The sequence below is a fragment of the Hippocampus guttulatus genome, chromosome 20, assembly GCF_054856545.1.
Source record: "Hippocampus guttulatus isolate MCC_2025c chromosome 20, RoL_Hgut_1.0, whole genome shotgun sequence".
In the NCBI taxonomy this organism is placed as follows: domain Eukaryota; kingdom Metazoa; phylum Chordata; class Actinopteri; order Syngnathiformes; family Syngnathidae; genus Hippocampus; species Hippocampus guttulatus.
This window is the reverse complement of record NC_141280.1, coordinates 815894-834246: the sequence shown is the minus strand read 5'-3', so window position 1 is coordinate 834246 and position 18353 is coordinate 815894. Positions and strand designations below refer to the sequence as shown.

At 52.1% G+C, this 18353-nt stretch overlaps 2 protein-coding genes across 3 annotated transcripts; both read right to left on the bottom strand.

Annotated features, from left to right (window-relative positions):
• Positions 1-1236: 1236 nt before the first annotated feature.
• batf (basic leucine zipper transcription factor, ATF-like) lies at positions 1237-8859 on the bottom strand. Its single transcript, XM_086099692.1, has 3 exons — positions 6340-8859; positions 4941-5045; positions 1237-1591 (listed from the first exon to the last, which is right to left on the bottom strand). Exons 1-3 carry the CDS (start codon positions 6403-6405, stop codon positions 1367-1369), a joined length of 396 nt encoding a protein of 131 aa, XP_085955818.1. The 5' UTR covers positions 6406-8859; the 3' UTR covers positions 1237-1366.
• Positions 8860-9004: 145 nt separating this feature from the next.
• Positions 9005-14809, bottom strand: zc3h14 (zinc finger CCCH-type containing 14). 2 transcript variants are annotated; one of them, XM_086099687.1, is made up of 16 exons: positions 14645-14809; positions 14386-14428; positions 13704-13818; positions 13370-13627; positions 13009-13303; positions 12150-12316; positions 11978-12078; positions 11799-11891; positions 11354-11416; positions 11080-11206; positions 10706-10921; positions 10505-10636; positions 10243-10382; positions 10046-10128; positions 9678-9784; positions 9005-9166 (listed from the first exon to the last, which is right to left on the bottom strand). In XM_086099687.1, exons 1-16 carry the CDS (start codon positions 14678-14680, stop codon positions 9163-9165), a joined length of 1980 nt encoding a protein of 659 aa, XP_085955813.1. In that variant the 5' UTR covers positions 14681-14809; the 3' UTR covers positions 9005-9162. The 2 variants fall into 2 exon arrangements, with proteins under 2 accessions (XP_085955813.1, XP_085955812.1); XM_086099686.1 differs by having other exon boundaries at positions 13370-13493; positions 13587-13627; positions 14386-14798.
• Between the last annotated feature and the right edge of the window lie 3544 nt (positions 14810-18353).

The following is an 18353-nucleotide window of genomic DNA, read 5'->3' as shown; positions in this document are numbered from 1 at the left end:
CATTCGTGTGGGCTGGGCGCTCGCTGACCGGAAGGAAGCCAAACGCTGACATTGAAAAGAAGAAATAACCCCCCCCACCCAAAAGCGAGGTGGGGGTTGTTCGAATACGCGCGCCTCTTACCCGCGTATTGCGCGTTTTTCAAACACTCACACTGACATAAACAACGAGAGACAAAAGTACAGATTTTTTTTTGAAGTGACTTATTTTGGAAAGAAAGGGAGGTGATGGCACGAACGGAAGAAAACAAGAAAATACTGAATGGGTGAAAGGAAGGGAGAGAGAAAGGAAAGGGGAGAAGGACAGAAGATAGGAGGGATGGAAGGAAGTAAAGAGAAGCGCGGGTGCAAGGAAAAGACAAACGGAACGCGGGACTGATTGAAAGGAAGGGAAGCAAGCAAGGATGCTGCGAACAGTGGGATGACAGAGAGCGAGGAGGACGGGAGGAAGGAATTTAGGCAAGAGGGATGGTGCGAAAGCGAAGAAAAATAAAAAGCTCGGACACGCAGGCGGGGATGGAAGGACACAAGGAGGAAGTGATGAAAGATGAACGAAGGAGGCAAGAATGTCAAGTCAGAAGTCAAGAAGGGAGCCTGAAAAGAGGAGAAGACGCCGGTCGAATGAGCAGAAGTGGAGATCACAAGGCATTTCCACATTTAATAAATATCTCCTTTCGTCAAACTTCGGTTCGACTTTACATTCGCTTTGTCAAACAATCAAATTGGTCCCAAAAACATTGAAATACATCGCCTGAGCTTTTGAGGGGTTCGATTTACGCAGCCAGAAACTGGCCTTCGTGACACCCCGAAAATAATCGAACAAACAGGAAACGTACAAATGAATAATGGGCGAGGGTTCTTTCTCAGCATGTAAACAAAGACTGCTCGGTGGGTCGACGGAGTTTGCGTTTCAACGGAGCACACAGAATTGGCTGCGCCGGTTACATGGGCCTCCCCTTCGGCCACGCGGGAGCCAGCGAGATTGCCCAATCTGCGCTGAAAAGCAGAGGAAAGCCAGACAGTCAGCACAAACCGGGCAGGTGGGATCGAGGGGGGTACGAAAGCGGTGACGTCACTGGCGACTGGAACGCCGACGTCATTTGTACATTTACGGAGGGTTGGCACGCATTTTCTTTCATAAGGACAAGCGACTGCGACCTCGATGCCAATCGGACCGAGTACCGAGACGCGAGGGACACTGCACTTTGTGACCACCACTTCGAGGCGGTCAATCTGTTGTCTCCACGTGCCCTGCGACTGACTGGTGAGCGTCGCGGGGTCGTTCGGGTGTACCTAACTCTGCGAGCGTTTGGGAGAATAAAGGGGTGTCCCGAGGGTGCTGACGTGATGTCACCCCGCCGGGGTGAGGTCAGTGTTGGTAGTGTGGCACGGCGATGTGCTGGTGGTAGGCGGCGTGGTGGCCGTGGTGGCGTTGGCGGTGAGGCGGATGCGGGAGGTCCGGGGAGGCCGGGGCAAGGCCCGCGCACTGCGGCTCGTGGCTGCTCAGCACCGATGACAGGAACTTGGCCTCTTCCGTCAGCTGCTTCACCTCCTTCCTCAGTGCCGCGTTCTCCTTCTCCAGGCTCTCGCTCTCCTGATGGTTGAAAAAAGAAACAGCGGGGACCGATCAGACGCTGGTTTCGAGTCGCTGTGGGGTACAATATTGTCTTTGAATGTCCAGGAATGCTTCTCCTCCACATCGAGAGGAGCCAAGATGAGGTGGCTTGGGCATCTGATTCGGATGCCTCCTTGGTGAGGTGTTCCGGGCATGTCCCACCGGGAGGAGACCCCGAGGACGACCCGGGACACGCTGAAATGCAGAAATGTGTGGGCCCAATCTTGAGCTTTCTCAAACACCACGTGAAGCCGAAGCCACCGTAATCGGTTTCGTCAAAATTAAGTTTCGATATACCGTATTTTCCCCCAGGTCATTGTACGGCGTATGTCATCGCCCTGTCAGCAACTAACCAGAAATGTCTGCAATTGCTGGTTCATTCACAATTGTTCCCATAAAGTCCCTCGGAGGGTTTCAGAAATGTTGCAACCCTACACACATTTCCTGTTATCAGTGAAGAAGCGACACCCATGACCACAATAACTGTCCTGATAAGAAAAAAAACAAACCAAACGGATTTTCATTGAGCCACCCTATTTGAACCCTTTTACAACATGTCCTCCTTTACGAGCCACGTGCGATAACTGCAACGGAGATGACATGCCCACGTCAAGCAGGGTAAACCTTTTGATGTCACTCTGCCGATGGGCAAATCAAGAAATTGACAGTACAGCGTATATATTAAAAAAATATGTACCGGAGCATAAAATTTCGCTCAGCTGGGTGCGTCAACGACAAAGGGAGTGGCGCAGACACGTAGGCTTGAAGTGCTTTGTTTGCATGAGCCATTAAAGCCAACCGTTCATATTCATCGGAGACCGAATGCTAAGTCAGCTACTTCCACGACAGGAAGAGGTGCATTGCCTTTCACAATAAAAGCGCTTACAGGAAATCCCATCTCCACGCTGTGGTGCTCATGTAACAACGTCCTTAGGTAGATGTTGTTTCTAAGTGTACTCCTTTAACTCGTGTTTTATTTTAACACATTTAACCTGTGTATGGGTTCGCTTAAGAATCTGTATTTTTTTCCCCTACCCTCTCATAGACCCCCCCCCCCCCCCACACACACACACACAGAGTGTGAAGCCCCATCACATCCTTCCTTCCTCCTCGTGGTTCTTTGTGTTATATTTAAAAAGAAAAGTGTTCTTAAAGCACTTCAGGACGTATTTGTTTTGGGTTCACGACAGGGGTCCAGCATGTTTGATTCAATGACTTTTTTTTTTAACTCGAAATGACATTTTATTTGAGTCTATATTTTTGTTGTTTTGAATGGATAGGTCATTCAATTTATGGACCACTGACTAGGTGAGGAAAAAAAAAAGATGGCCCTTTAAAATTTGTATTTGAGTCGGCCTGAAATATTTAATGAGTAAGACGCAGTGTTGTTCTGCAAAAAAAAAAAAAAAACTATTGTTAGATGAATAACGGGGTCAATCAAAACCGAGAGTAGCATTTTTTAAATGCATTTTTTGGACACGTCTTGTCTTGGATTTATTTTATTTTTTTTAGCTCTTTCCATAAATTGTGTGTACATGTCACCTTACTTGATTCTTGCATTCAATTTCCCTTGGGTTGATTTTGCTGTTCGCAGTTCGTATCATTTGCAACCAAAAGGTTTAAAACGACCCGACAGTTGCGCATTTCCCACGAGTGCATTTCAAAATGGATCTCGGGTGACTTACTGATCGGCTTTGATGTCAAGCAAGTAGAGCGCCGAGCGCCTGAAAGAGGTTGCCGGGTGGGAGGAGCAGGCCCAGAAATCTTCCACTGAGGCGGCGGTGTAAAAGGTCATCATCACACCAAAGCTTTTTATCGCTCATCTGCGGGCAAATCCCCGTCGTATGCGTCACTTCGCCAAAGAGCCAGCGAGCGAGCGGGCCGGCCGCCTCGCTGTGTGGCGCTGCGCCCTTACCGGAACCGACTGCCCTCTTGCCTCGCCTGCTGCGGGCCCATGACGCTAGCTTTCAAAAAAAAAAAAAAAAAAAAAAAAACACAACTACTGCAGCGGTGACGGAAAACGGCCACGCTGCCATCGACAGGGAAAATACGCCTTCCTGTTTCTCGGGGGTGGGGAGTTCAAGTCAAACCGCACGGGGCAATCCGCGCTGCGCTAGGTTGAAAAAGCACGTTTGCCGAAACATTCAAAGACATCGATGACAACGGCCTGAAAGGAATCATTAGAAAATGACATCATTGTCACGCCATCCTCAACGCGACCGATCCGGTGCAGGGTCGCAGGAGAGCGACGACACCCCATACTGGTCGCCAGAAGTAGTTGGATGTTTTTTCTTTCTGTTAGCATTACCGATGTCAAAAGCGGGTCTCCTTTCTGTGCGGCCTGTTTGTGTACTACTGAATATGGCTTGCTAACTACAGACTAGCACGCTAACCATTAACCTCAAGGGGGCACTAGTGACTAGCTGCCTTCAACACTCCAGCCAGGGCCGCAGCAACTCGATACTTTTCGAGGGCAAGCTCGTTGGCTAGCGTTCGCCTTTTCCGATGGTTACATTCAAGGACGGACTCGCAGGTTTTGTTGGCGAGCGCGCGACTGCTCTCGGCTTTCATTGAAACATTTCCACGCGCTTTGGGGCAACCCCGGCGGTCTGCCGCGCGGACCCTTCGGCACCCGCGGCGTTCGGCGAGGCATCCGAGTTGTTCGGGCCAAAAGGCGGGATCGGCCATCAAGTGAAATTCAAGCGCCAAGCGTCAACTGGAAGCATCTCATTTGGTAAACGCGCTTGGTCTCGCTCTGAACTCTGCGGAGCCCGGGTGTACTCTGCGCTTCTCACTCCGTTGCAGTTTGCGAGGGAGGTGCTGATGCCCACACGTGCTAATTTATTCGCACAAACACTGCGAGCGGCGTCCGAGTGTGCCGCTCGACAGAAGCCATGACACATCGCCACATGGTCAGGTAGCATTAAAAACAGAGAAGGAAAAAAAAAAACAGCATCATTTGCTACTTGGACGCTGAGCAAGAGTCAAGTCGGAGGGGAAACGTTTGAGGAGGCCCAAGGGAAGGAGCCCATTTTTTTTTCAAAAGGTTAAGTGAGCAGTTGAGGTTTTTTTTTCTTTTTTTTTGTTTGCACCGTCCTATTTTGAATAAAAGGGACGGAAGTGCTTTTTATCGGATTGGGCGGTCCTCATCGATGCTCCCCGTTGACTTCTGTCCGTGTCGTTTTATACGAGTCCGGGTCAAGTTTGGCATCGCTGGGAAGTTGGCCGTGACGCCCCATCGCCAACTCTTGGGACCGGTCCCCTTTCCGCCCCTGCGACTTGGCTCGTCGGCGGCGGGACGCGGAAACACACGCTCGGGGGGTCTCACCAGGTGCAGGCTGTCGGCCTTCTGAGTTTGCCTCATTCGGCTCTTCTGCGCCGCGATGCGGTTCTTCTCCCGCCGCATCACCTTCTTCACGTCGTCCGACGAGCTCTGCGCACACGCCGGGTTGGGAGAGATGTCAGAAAAGCCTCCCCGAGCCGCCCATCGGCCGAGCACGAGGGATGGAGACGAGCGCGCTTTCAGAAAGGGGAGGAGGACTTTTTTTTTTTTTCCAGACGACCCCCCCCCCCCCCCCCCGCCCCGCCCAACTCAGACTGACTCAGGCAGCGCGCCTGTAAAATGGAAATTAGCCGTTACGGGGACCTGAGGCGCGGCGTGACCTTGGCCCAACTGAAAGCTGCCGTAGGCCACAACTCACGCCCAGACGCTCGCACGAAAGCCATCTCGGCTCCTGCATCTGACGTCACCCTCCCCTTAAAAAGCGCACACCCAACAGTCATCGGGGAGAATACAACTCGTGATTCGAATGACCTCCGTTACTGTGAGGGAGTCTGGTTTTTTTTTTCTGTTGTTGTTTGTCTCGACTTTGGTTCGTCATCCATTTGTGTGAGCGGAAGGAACGCCGAACGCCTTCCGAACGCCACCTGGACAGTTAATCGAGGTGGCAACACTTCGGACGGAGCCCTTTGCTTTATTTCCAATTGGAGAATTCCAAAGACAAACAACGATCCAAAGGCACTTTGCGCACGGCGAAGGAGGACCCTTCGGAATGCCCTTCATGGCGCTTGCGCATTTGCGACGCGTTGCCAATGATTTTTAAGGCGAAAAACTTCCAACGAGGTGCAAGTCAACCGGTTGTGGGTCACGTTTCCGCGGCGAAGAGGCAGAGTTCAAAGCCCCGCCCAAGTCTCGCACCGACTCCCATTTTTGGAGAGCCTGCGTATGTGCTTTGGTTCCACCGCTCTGTGACACTGAGGCTACCGAGTCCAAGTCCAAGGACTTTGAGCGTGGCCTGCGCTGCTAAAGGTTGACTTTTCACAAACGGAACAACGTGGAGGTCAAGCGGCAGGCTCTCCTTCGGAGCTTTCGGGCCTTCTGGAGTCGTTTTGCTTGCGTTTGTTGCACAGGTGCACGTGAGACTCTTCAAATCATTTCATTTGAAAACTTGGTCAAACAACTTGGTCGAGCGGCTCCCTCAACACAAAAGGAAGGAAGGGGGGGGGGGATGACTCTGTGACACGCACACACGCGCGCACGCACAGCCCAAGCGTTCCAGACAACTTTGGCGTTCTTGGCACTTGTGCCGCTTCACGCGCACACAAAGAGAAGCCCACGCTGGGCCGCAGGCGAGTCCCGCGTGCGCATGTGTGAACGCGCGCCGATGGCGAGGACGAGGCGAGAAGAAGCCGAGACGGCAAAGGGGGAGGAAGCCAGCCCGCCTTACCTGCCTGCCTCCGGCGGGTGACGGCGACCTGTAGCTTGCGTCGTTGCTGTCGGAGCCCTGAGCCATGGCCGCGAGCGGCGGCGGCGGCGGCGGCAAAACGCCTCTCCTGCTGTGGCCACTTGCGCTTCGCGTGCGTGCGGCGCTGACAAGAATTTGCCGTGCCACTCACCGAGGGTCGCGCTTGCCTCTTTTTTCTCTCTCTCTCTCTCACACACACTCCTCCTCCTTTCACTCTCGCCGTCGCTCACTGGCTCTGCAGCTCTTCCGATGAGGTTTCTGGTCACAAGAACACAAGGACAAAAGTGGTGAAGGGGTGGAACGTGAACAAGAGGTCACGATTACTCACATGAAGAAAGTACCTTCTGCGCTGTGCGTTGCAATGTGTGAGAATTAGACAAAAAAAAAGATTTCCCTTCCTCGCTGTATGTTGATTTGTTTTTTCTTTTCTCAAAGCCGAAACCGCGCGCCTAACGCTCGATCAGGGATGAAATCGAGCGGCCGAAACCCGGCAGCAGTGAGACGTTTCGAGCAAAGTCTCAAGGGGACCAAACGAGCATACCAAAGCAGGTCGCGGGGAGGACCGCCTCCTTCATCTTGGCACATGTTTCCAGCGTGCGCATTTGACTTGCTGGGCTCTCCCCTCTCTTTTGTCTTTTTGGTCAATAGAAGGATACAGGACTTCAATGATGCGGTGCGGGACTTTCAGTTTTGTTTTTTTAAACAGTCGAACTTGAGGTGGGTTGAAAGGGACTTTTGCCGGCGTGGCTCCTTTAGAGCCCCCCATGATGGCAGTGTGGGAAAGCCCTGCGATGACCCGCCAACAAAAGATTGAAACGAGCGATGACATGCAATTCTCCCCTCAATCTTGAAATCCAGCAATTGGAAAGGTCACAACAGATTTTGTTCCATTCAACTTGTTTTGACATTGATTTGTATTTTTAGACCTTTTTTTTTTTTGTTTTAGCATTTACATTTTTACCTTCGCAATGGATCAATAATGCTATCAGGCTAAGCAGCGTTTTGCATAGTGAGAACATGATAAAAAAAAAAAAAGGAGCCAAACAGCTTTGCTTGGCAGAAATAACAGCCCTCCTACACGAAAACATGTCCCATCATCGGAGGGATTTTTTTTTTCAGCGCATGAACCCAGGCAATCTTTTCCCAACATACCCCAAGAACGATGATTACACAAACAATGACGCAGGGAACAATACAAATACTGAGTGTTGGGCAACGAGAAAAACAGGATTAAAAGTGGACTCGCTGCGCTAAAAAAACAAACAAACAAACAAACAACAAACATTTTCTTTGAACGCACAACGGAGCTGTTCATAATGTCACTTCACACTCAAATCAGACAGTGTGTGTGTTTTACAGACTCTTGACATGCTGGGAAAACCCCTCAAAGTGGGCGCTTGTTTCGAAAAACACAGGTGGAAAAAGTGAAGCGAAGAGTTTGTGGGTACAACCCTCAAGCTTAAAGTCAATTAAAACAGTCTCTCCTACTGAGAAATCGTAACATCTAAGTAGTAGTTTGTGGCTGGAATGTGACTGTCACCCCCGATACAAAAATTTGAAATGGTGAGCTTTGGCGCCCTCTGGCGAACAGCAACGAGCAACTTTTTGTTTTGAAAGCGTGGTTCGTTGAGTTGCGGCGGTTGAGCGGTGCGGTGCCGTTGGGCAGCTCATACAACTACACGGAACCATTCGGAGAAGTGATTTGGAAACAACAGGTGCCGGGGTTCGAACCTAAAACATTCACCGAGTCGTGACGTCAGGGATGATCCTCCCTTCCGTAACGGAACAGGGCAAGAATGGGTCTCGTTACAGGAAAGCACATTTTACCTCTCTAATGTTTACCAGTAAAAACAAGATGGTGTGTGAATAGGAGGGCTGGGGGTGGGGGGTGTCTTTCACCTCAGAGTTAATGTTGTAACTTGCTTGTCGCCTACATTTGACGGCTACGGTGGCCGAGAAGGCTCACGACAGCAAAACGTCCAAAAAGCCTACAACAATCAGAGCAGCATTATCAAATAACTCTTTTGTATTTAGGCTATTGAAACTTTGAACAATAAGTCGCGAATGAGTACATTTCTTTCTCAACTGCACTTCTCGGTTGTGTTTATTTGAAATGATACATACTTTAATTAATAGAATTAAGTGTTCTGCTTAACAATTTCATAAACTAACTCAAGTAGTTTAGGGTGGACGTTAGCAAAAATTTTCATTGGACGCTAGCTAATTCCGGGTATGCTTTGTATAAAATTTTACAGTACACAAGTCAAAACAACTCACGTGTCCACGTGTTCTTCAAGTTCAAATCTGTGGGGAAACAACGTAACCAGACTTTTTTTTTTTTTGCAAAAGACAAGTGGGAGCACACTTTGTTCAATGTAAGATGGAATTCTTGTACTGACACGTTGATAAAAATTACATACGGAGAACAAAATGGTGTTATTCGTATTCCGACACACAAAACGTTTTAGCATTGACTGCACTGTCAACAAAAAGGCATTTTCCAATAGGATGGGGCTGACAAGTGCGCAAAATGCTCACCCCCCCCCCCATTTATCAATTTACGAAGCCACTAAAACCACAACTGCATCATGTGCAATGTTAACAAAACAGCATAACATACAAGTTGAACCGAGTTAAGAAAGCAGAAGTTGCATTCAGTATTTTAATGGCCTGGAAGCTTTGGCAAAATAAAAAGGCCTGGCAACTTACAAAACACTCGTTTTAACAAAGCAACTAACAACAACAAATTAATCAAAAGTGTCCACTGGACATCTGGAGTTGTCTAGGAGTGGAGTCGAGATTTCATTAGCTGGAGAAAGAAAGAGAAATCTTTACTTTTTGTGTTAAAGCTTCAAGTGTCTTCAATGCATATTGTCGCTGGTGGGCGGAATTCTCGCATCTCCACCAAAATCTCCACGTGTTTCAGGAAAACAAAACAAAAAAAACGCCATCTTGCTTGCATTGCCAAAGTTTGGCACCAACATGAACACACCACTATTCCAAAATCATGTGCAATTGTTAAACGCAAAAGAAATGTAATCAAATAAGAATGAATCAGCATATGCTTGCGGCTGATGAGTTCCTTCGGCACCGAAGCATGACGGGAACCAATTTTAACCCAAAAAACATACAGACTTTGAATCTTGAGGCGACATGCCTCCCGCATATGGAAGTAAGTTTTACAACACTTCTTCGGCGACGAGAATTGGTTGATAATGTGGAAAAACCGAAAGTATCGATTTGCGAAAAATAAATTGAGCATATTTGGAGATGCGAGGTTTCCGCCCGACAGTGACGGACGGCATTCAACTTTGAACCACCTGCTCTGTGTCTTGGTCCACTTCAGGGCGTGTCTGGGAGGCACAGACGCGTTAGGGTGGAAGAAGGTGCAGCCCTCTCGGTTACACTGGCTGGCAAAGTGACACGGCTGCCGGGAAACACAAATCCATTCCAGGATGGGGCTTCAAAATACAAGGGCAAAAAAGTCTCTAGACGCACGGCGTGGCTCGATAAGCGGCCATTTCTTCGCCTCACTACCAACATGACAAGCTGAGATTCAACCAGCCCTACTTTGTATCTTCTACTCCAAAACTGTGCTGACCTCCCAACGAGGCGCGACGCATCGCGGTAAGACACAAATTCCGTCATAGCGCCCTCACTAGCATGCGGTAAGAAAAGCACGCGTTACCTTGGGATGGTAAAAAGGGCAGTCCATCTTCTTGCACTGGGGGAAGAAGCGGCACATGCTCACCGTTTGCGCCGGTGGGGCCACTGTGTCAAAAACAAACAAACAAACAAAGCAACAAAACAAAGTAGGTCACCGCCGTTGCGTTCCAAACACACAAAGTTGGGTTTGGGGAGTTACGGCACATCGGGGTCGAGCACCTGGCCTGGCGGGCGGCGCCGAGGCACCCCTGCGGCTCACGTGGGTGTAAGGACAGTCGGGCTTGCTGCATCTGGCGTCGTATTTACAGTTGGGGTGGATGAAAAGGCATTTGTCGCCAAACTTGCACGTGGGGAAGGTCCTGCGGCACAAACGCAGCATGTAACTCCAAAAAAGGAAGGGAAAAAATGGCCAAGACGATTCCCATGAAGAAATAAAAATAAAAAACCCACACGAAGGCTTGTTCTTGCGAAAGCAACTCACTTGCAAGTTCTCGTCGGGTGATGATAGGGACACCCGTCTCCGCTCTTGCACACCGGCCAGAACTTGCAGCGCTCCGCCACTTTCGGCTTCTTTGAAGGCGCCGAGTCGGCGTCAAAGCTCTCCGCTTGCGCTGTTCACAGACACGTGTGGGGGGGGTGACCGAAGGGACGTCGCGTCTCGCGAGCTCACGCCGATGTAACTAATGAGGTGTCCATCGGACGCGTATCCAGACCTGCCAGCGAGGGGCCCCCGCGCAGCCTTTGGAGGACGCCGACTTTGGACCTGCCGGCCTTGGGAGGCGGCCTGACGTCTTCCAGCTCCATTTCCGACTCGGCCAGATTCTCCAACGGGCTCGGGACGCCCTCCAGTGTCACGATGAACTTGGGGCTGGGGGTTGATGAGCTTTCCTTCTCCTTGCTGGCGGAAAGGAAGAAGCCCGTGCGTGACAAAGGAAAAGGCCGCCAGCCGAGGCGGTGCCCGAGTCACTTCAGAACGCAAGGAATCTCCCGAGTCTCGCCGAGCGCATCCCGAAGCCGAAGGAGGTCAAGGCAGAGACGACAAGAAGGTGCGCGCACCTGGCCTGCACGGTGCGCGGTCGGGCCGGCTCCTCTTTGCGATCCCGCTGCCGACTGGCGCTTTCGTCCGGCGGCGGGCGACTCACGATGAAGGAGCGCGTGTCGAGCCGCTTGGTCGCGTCGCTCGCTGCGGAGAAAGCAGAAACCGCGTTGTTGAAACAAGCCATCGCGCACGGGGGGGAGGGGCGCGCTTCGACAAGGGAGCCCGCTTTTGAAATTGGGAGCGAGACCAGGCCGAGCGCTGCAACCGATCGAGGCCGAAAGCAATACTCACGGCCGTCGCTCGCGCCTCCACGGTTGTCCGACGGCGCGTGCGAAGCCACACATCGGGCTGCAACTGAGGACAAACGGGACATTCATTGACTTGTGCCGCGTCGGCTTTGGGAGCATTGCGCCTTCATTTCGGGAGTCAATCATGGCGGGCGGGGCAAAGGTGGGAGCTAGCGATACCATGCTGGACTTCCAGGATTGACTCGTCATTGAAAATGGAATACAAATAACCCCTTCATCCACTTCATGACCAAATTTGGTGTTCTGATGGTTTAAAAACAAAAAAGATGGCAGACGGCAAGACCCTAAGTTGCCACAGGATGGCGCTAAAGTATGACATTGCTTTCGACATAAAAAGCTGTTTTTTGGTTGCGTTTTTTTTGTTGCCAATATCCGACAAAACTTCTTCGGCGAAGTCGTCACAAAGCACCGAGGCGCAAGCTTCGTACCGAGAGCTCCGTCGCGCAGGACGGCGGCCGTCACCTCCTCGCCTCTGGCCAGGCGGGCTCGAGGCGCCACGGGAACCGTCTGCCTCTGCGGCACTGCGGGCGGCACCGTGGCAGTCGCGTGAAGGGGAGGAGCGTAACGGCGCGCGTGTGACAGAGAGTCGGCGGGCGCGCGTACGTACGTTTGGGGAAGCCCGTCGTCTTGTTGACGGAGTCCTGCGCCTCGGAGATGGCCTTCAAGATCAGATTCCTGTTGGCCTGCTTGGCCGGCGGGAGGGACGGCCTGAAACGGAAGAGGGTCATTCCCGCATCGGGCAAGACGGAGGGGGAAAAAAAAAAAAAAAAGAGACCGACTTGCGCTCCGGTTTGGACGGCAGCAGCACCCGACTGGACACGCCTCGGCCGGCGTAAGTGCCGTCTTCCTCGTCCTCGTCCGCGTCGTCGCTTTCCTCGTCCGAGTCGCGGTTCACTCGCACCACCGAGCTGACGACGGGCGCCTTGCGCTTGCGGGACGACTCCTCCTGAAGAACCACGACAACACCCTGAGCGCGCTCTCATCATCGCCGCGCTCCTCGGAGCGGCCGGGGGGGGCGTCCTTCCTCGACCGCATCGACGCCGAGCGGCCCCAAAGATGTCCCGCTGCCCATAACGTAAAGGGCAACCTTATAGCTGCCGTGTTACTTTTCTAGTTGCTCGTCAGAGGCACGAAGGTGACAACTGCCGTCACAACAGAGGAAAGTAGATGGCCGGGAAAAACCAAGAGAAATACGGCACGACTTTGTCGAACAAACGTCAAACGTTGTCAAACGCGACATCTAACGTGTCGCCCGGCAGGCGCTCCGACGACCATTCATCAGAAGCCTGTCGTTCGGATTTGATGGGGCTTATTTTTTGTGTTGGCGGGCAGCTGGCAATCGACACCATTGAAGCGTCTCATCGCCGATTTCAGTTGGCCGGCAAGATTATTTTTCCCGTCGCCGGGCAGACTTGCTGGGCAATCGTGCACAAAACAATATTTTCTTTGGTGTCCCCCAAAAAAGACAAGAAGGAAAGTTTCCCTCATAAACATCCGCCTGACTTGTGGTCTGCAGCCGGTGGGTTTGATGTGCCGCCAACGGGTGACACACGCACACGTTGACATTTGATTGGAGGCGTGGCATCGATTGACGGGCGCCGACGCGGCGGCAGGCGCTCGTTCGATGCCTGGCAGTACCTTGCCGGAGCCGCCTCTGGAGGTCCTGCCGCTCCTGCTCTCCGGATGCCTCCCGTACGACGGCGCCTCGGCGGCGTTGCTCAGCTTGCTCTGGCCGGCCCTGTAGAGTTCCGCGGACGGGCGGCCGGCGGGGCCGCGCGCTGCCCTCCGGGCGGCCGCCGCCTCCGGCGGGTCCTCGCCAAAGTCGTCGTCCGTCTCCGGCTTGATGTCGATGACGGCTTCGGACGGGAGGAGCTCCATGAGGGGCTTGACGGCGGACGTCAGGCGGGAGGAGCCCTTCTCCGCGCCGGCCCTCCTGACAGCAAATCATTGACATTCCTTTTCCTTCTCCAAATCATCGGTCAAGATATTTGGCCATCACCTGCTTTCCTGGGCGGAGCCGCGCGGTTCCGTCCTATCGGATGGGGAGTTGGGATCGTGATCGTCGGCCCTCGCGGCTGGCGCGCCGCCGGCCGACCGCTGCTCGGGCCTCCCGGCGGCAGGCTCTGCAACGCATGAATCCGAGGCGTTACTTGGGTGGACCCCGAACGCAGCAGCTGTCCGATGGGAGCGAAATGAAAGCGCGTGACGTGACCTACCCACTGCGACAGTTCTTAACTTCTCCAGGACGCCGTGCAGCCTCAAATGAACCAAGGGGGTGTTATTTAACAAAGCAAGCCGCCACGCCGACAACCGACCAATTTGCGTCGTCGTACCAGGCGGTGAACTTGATGGTGTTGTTGCCCAGGAAAAGCGAGAGATCGTCAGCCATCTGCTGGGAGGTTTTCTTGTTGGCCACCATCACCATGATGTAATCCGGGAGCTCCTCGTCTGAAATGACAAACGGCGTCTCGCGAGTCCGCAACGGGCTCATCCGTCAACGCGGCAGACGCGCGACTCTATGGGGGCTGCGGTGGAACGACGCCCCGCAAAAAGGCTTTTCTACTACCGCTTGGGTGTTTTAGGGAAACCTTCACAAACCCAATTTGTTCCCACGCACAGCGATTGTTCCATTTGACAACAACGGGACGTAGAATTCATCCCAAGTTGCGTCCCTCGTTTTGATGGGTTCAGTGACGGAGACGGACGCCAAACCAAGGATCCCTTTCTTGCCCCGTCGACAGCCGGCGGACGCAGAGCAAGATCCGAAACACGACGCAATTATCGTTGGGCTCACAAGATATCGCCACTGGTCATAAATGGGATCCGCCATATTCATTTCGGTACGGGCGCGAGACGCCAACGTGCGTGGTCGCGACTTTTCGCCAGTCTGTGACGTGGAATCAAGTGTTTTGAAATACACCGAGGGCAAGGCGCCACGGCGTGAGCGTCGGTTATTGACGTCATCCCTAGCTACCAACACGTCGGAACGTCGTGAGCCGCCGCGCGACTACTTACCGATGTAGGCGCCGAGCTCTTGAAGCTTGCCTTTGATCGCAGCCTGCAAAACAGGAGAAGGGCACAAGAGAGTGGACAAAGCGCGGCCCCGATTCATCCCTTCCCCTTCTCCAAGTGCGCCACGTCGTGGTGGGCAAACACCCCGACAGGCGACCCGAACGCCGTGTTGCCATTTAGCTCGGCGAGCTAGCCGCATTAGAGCCAGCGCAATTACCGGCCAGAAAAACCCGCGAGCACGCCGTGTGTCGGTGCGACTCACTCTTATTTTCTTGCTGATTTCTGCCCCGATCTCCATGGCGGGACGGCAGGCGGAAAGCGGACGACGGGAAGGTTTTGGCCAAGTCGCAAGCAGCTAGCCGCAAACCGCGCAGCAACCCTGAAAGAGACGCGAAAGAGTCACGTGAGCAGGGACGGAAGCCGGGAAGGCAAGGGCGGAAGTGGCAGGAACCCAAACGTGACCCGAGCTATTAGGTCGCTTTTCGTCGCTCAAGTCCCTCCACTATTGCAAAAAGAAACTTGAACACAAGATACCTTTTAAATCGCCAATCGATATATATATTGTCACCTACACACAATAAGACCCGAGTTTGACGATTGTGACCTTTGAAGGCAATGTGGAGAGAATCGTGAATACAGCTCAATCTCCTCTTTGGACTTCTCGAAGTAATGTCATCTTGGTAAAATTTGGAAAAGGCAGGAGCGCGCACTTCTTCTTTTAGCCACAAGATGGCAGAAAAAAACAAGCACATACAAAAAACCTGGGGTCATTTCAGGGAATTGTTCCGTTTCAGAGGCAACTTATTCGTGATGATCTCATACACCGCCTGGTAACCAATAACCACGTTCGAGGAAAAGAAATGTGTAAAAACGCTGGAGTGCGTATTGTTGCCGTCGACGTTCTTTGGCGTCACCGCTCCCTCTCTCCGGATGGATGTTGGGAAACTGTATTGCACAAAACAACAACCAAAAAAATCCAACCAAACAAAAAAGACATTTTTGAAACCAGCAAGAAAAAGACACGCCCACATTTCAGGACACCCGAAGCGGTCCCGGGTGAAAATTTGCGGTCCGTGGACCACTCCGGTGAAACAATCACAAATGTTACCAAGAGCTTGCGAATGACGGACGCAACGTTGAGTCCCAAGTTGTTCATTCAGAATCGTTTGGGCCATGTGAGGACATCCGCATGGCGCCTTGGAAAGGAAGCGTCTCTGGTCACATGATGCCATGTCAAATCACGTTTTTGTCACGTTGAGTCATCTCCACATCTCGATAGGCGTTCAAAGCCATCGCCTCTTTCAATGCCGTTGAAGTGGGGGGGGGGGGACTAAGTCAAGACGTGTGCTGAGTGGACAAGGTGGGCTTCGTCAACGACTTCTGGAGACGGCTGTCAATTCAAGCGCACGTGAAAAGCTCTCACCGAATGCATTTTTGATGACTTTTTTTTTGTTTTCCAGTGGGTGCAGCACACGCACTGGGTGTCAGAGGCATCAAGATCAGCTCAGAGTCTGCTGGTGTAAATCCTGGCTGACAGGACTGCTGAGATGGCCGCCGCGTCCGCGGCGACGCTCGCCCCGGCCCGCCTCTCTTCAGTCCACACGGCAACACGGCTCACGCCGTCCACCAATCAGCAGGCTGCAGAGGCCGGGTCCTCCTTTGTCGCAATGGCCGCCGCTTCTTATCCCCCCCCCCCCCCCACCCGAGTCCTCGACAGCGAGGGAGACTTAAGGCCGCACACCCACTTTGTGTCTTGAATTGGCGTCATCCAGCCAGCCGTGCGAGCAAACACGCGCGGCAAATGTTGTCCTGAATTTGTGACTCCGTGTTTGCATGAGACTATTTGTCAGTGCGTCCACGCAAGTTGACATTGTGGTTGCTCGTGGGTTGCCGTTTGATTACATTTGTCGAGAGAACATTTGTGCTTACACAGATAGAAAGAAAATGAAGCTCTCTCTCTCTCTCCCCTATGAAAGGCATCGGAACATATCATAACATAAACTACCTACGTATTGATGTTTGTAGCTGCCACAAGTTCGTCGGCGGTCTGTCACGTGCCTCCACCCCCCCAAAAACGAAATAAAGAAAAGTCATCGTGCCGCGTCATCTCACAAAAGCATCGGGCGTGTCCAGCCTGCGGTAAATTTAGCCCGCGTCCCTCAGCTGGCAAGTCATCTCCTAGCATGGCAGCCATTTTTCCCACGGCCGTCCGTCCTCGACAGTTGGCCGGACAGGTGCTCGCGTCTTTCACCCCCATCCGCGTACGGGGCGAGCGCGTTAGCGGGTGACGACATTCGAGCGGCCGCTCTTGACATCGCTAACGTGGCTAAAAAGGAGGCCGGTGGTCTGTCGAAACGGCTTCGGCCCGCGTGGGCGTTGGCTCCGCGTGCTCTGTCGCCGTCGACGGCGCAAACACGACAAAGGCTGTTACTTGGCGTTCCTGTTTGAAAGACGCCAGCGCACGCGTTGCAAACAGGACACAAGGCAGGGAGAGGAGGAAAAAAAAACAACAAACCAAACAATTCAAGCAAACACCAGATTTGCTGCTTCACTTGATAATGACTGTCTGCGGACGGTCTTCGGCGTAAGTTTGCGTTTAAACAGGCCAAACCCACCGGTGAAGCTCGTGGGAAGCAAGCTCAAAGAAGGGGAGAGTGAACTACCACGGCTTCAGCAAATTTCAGCGCTGCCATCCCTGACGTGGCCTATGGCCTTGACCCTGGGGCGCAAGGGCACAGGGGGCGCCGCCCCCCCAGCCCGTGTCCCAATTTTGCCCGGGTGGGAGCGCCCGCCCGGAATCCGCAAAGCGTGGCTTCACTTACGGCGCAAAGGGTGTGCGCACCAGCAGCTGCTCGTTATGAGCTTACCTCTCGCATGCCGCCGCGCGCGCGCACACACACACACACACACACACGCACACAAATTGCGCTGGTGTGTTCGTTACTGGCGCAAAGTAGACAACAACAAGTGGGTGGGTTTGTACGGCCAAATACATTGGAGCTGGAAATGTCACGTCTGATGAGTCACTCAAATTTCGGCTCAATTTCTTTTTTTTTTTTTTTTTTATCTCCTTTGAATCTTTCAATAGTCTCGGTCGCGTCGGCACTACTTTTGAATGTCGTCTGATTGTTTTCAGTGGCGGAGTCAGGCGACCCACATGAAGGAAAACTTAATGACAGTGAAATCTGATGATGCCGAAATATGACTTTCATCAAGAATGATTGCTTTCGTGAGCGCTTCGAATGATTGCCGCTGTTGTGAAAGCGCTATAGAAATCAGCATGTATTGTATTGTACATTTGGAATGATTTCAATTTCAAATGATTTGAACATTAATAGTAATTCTGTATTACATCACGAGTTTATCAGGTTTGCCCCCCCCCCCCTACAACTAAAGCTAATAACCGCTGATGAACGACTGACATGAAAATTGGGCCAAGTCGACATCAAGACTAAATAAGCAGAGTGCGCCATCACTTGGGCTGCGTGTCATGACAGTGGCCAAGGTCATTCATTCCTTGAATGACCTTGGCCCGGAATTGAGAAGTAACCGCCGTCTTGCTAAATGTGTTTCTGCTCTCGTCATTCATATCTATATGCCTACTCTCTTATCCGGTCGGGTTGGCCGGGTTATTTATAGGATAGGAATCTTAGTTTGGGTTGTCATATAAGAAGTGATCAAATTCTAAGATGCTAACAGAGATAGCGATCAATGCACAGGATGCGCTCGCAATTCCCCCAAATGCTCCAAAGTCAGACCAAATTTAAAAGAAAAACCGCTGCAATGCAAATATGCTCATAACTGTTGTAGCAAGAATATAACCCGCTTGCTGAGGATTTTACATCACGTGCTGTTTGTTTGACATCATGCCCTCAGGTCAGGTCGTGTTTCTAATATGCTCGCAAGCACACTGGACAGCAAGATGAGTGCAACAGTACGCACAACGGCAGTTCGATCCAAGATTACAACTC

Bases quoted from the DNA above. Each gene is read 5' to 3' on its own strand.
- batf (XM_086099692.1), bottom strand. From the start codon at position 6,405: ATGGCTCAGGGCTCCGACAGCAACGACGCAAGCTACAGGTCGCCGTCA. The intron at 5,046-6,339 runs GTAAGGCGGGCT...GCGTGTGCGCAG, and splicing joins CACCCGCCGGAGGCAGGCAG to AGCTCGTCGGACGACGTGAA. The intron at 1,592-4,940 runs GTGAGACCCCCC...TTCAACCATCAG, and splicing joins AGGCCGACAGCCTGCACCTG to GAGAGCGAGAGCCTGGAGAA.
- zc3h14 (XM_086099686.1), bottom strand. From the start codon at position 14,680: ATGGAGATCGGGGCAGAAATCAGCAAGAAAATAAGAGTGAGTCGCACC. The intron at 11,892-11,977 runs GTACGTACGCGC...TGCCGCCCGCAG, and splicing joins GACGACGGGCTTCCCCAAAC to TGCCGCAGAGGCAGACGGTT. The intron at 10,922-11,079 runs GTGCGCGCACCT...CCTTTCCGCCAG, and splicing joins CCGCGCACCGTGCAGGCCAG to CAAGGAGAAGGAAAGCTCAT.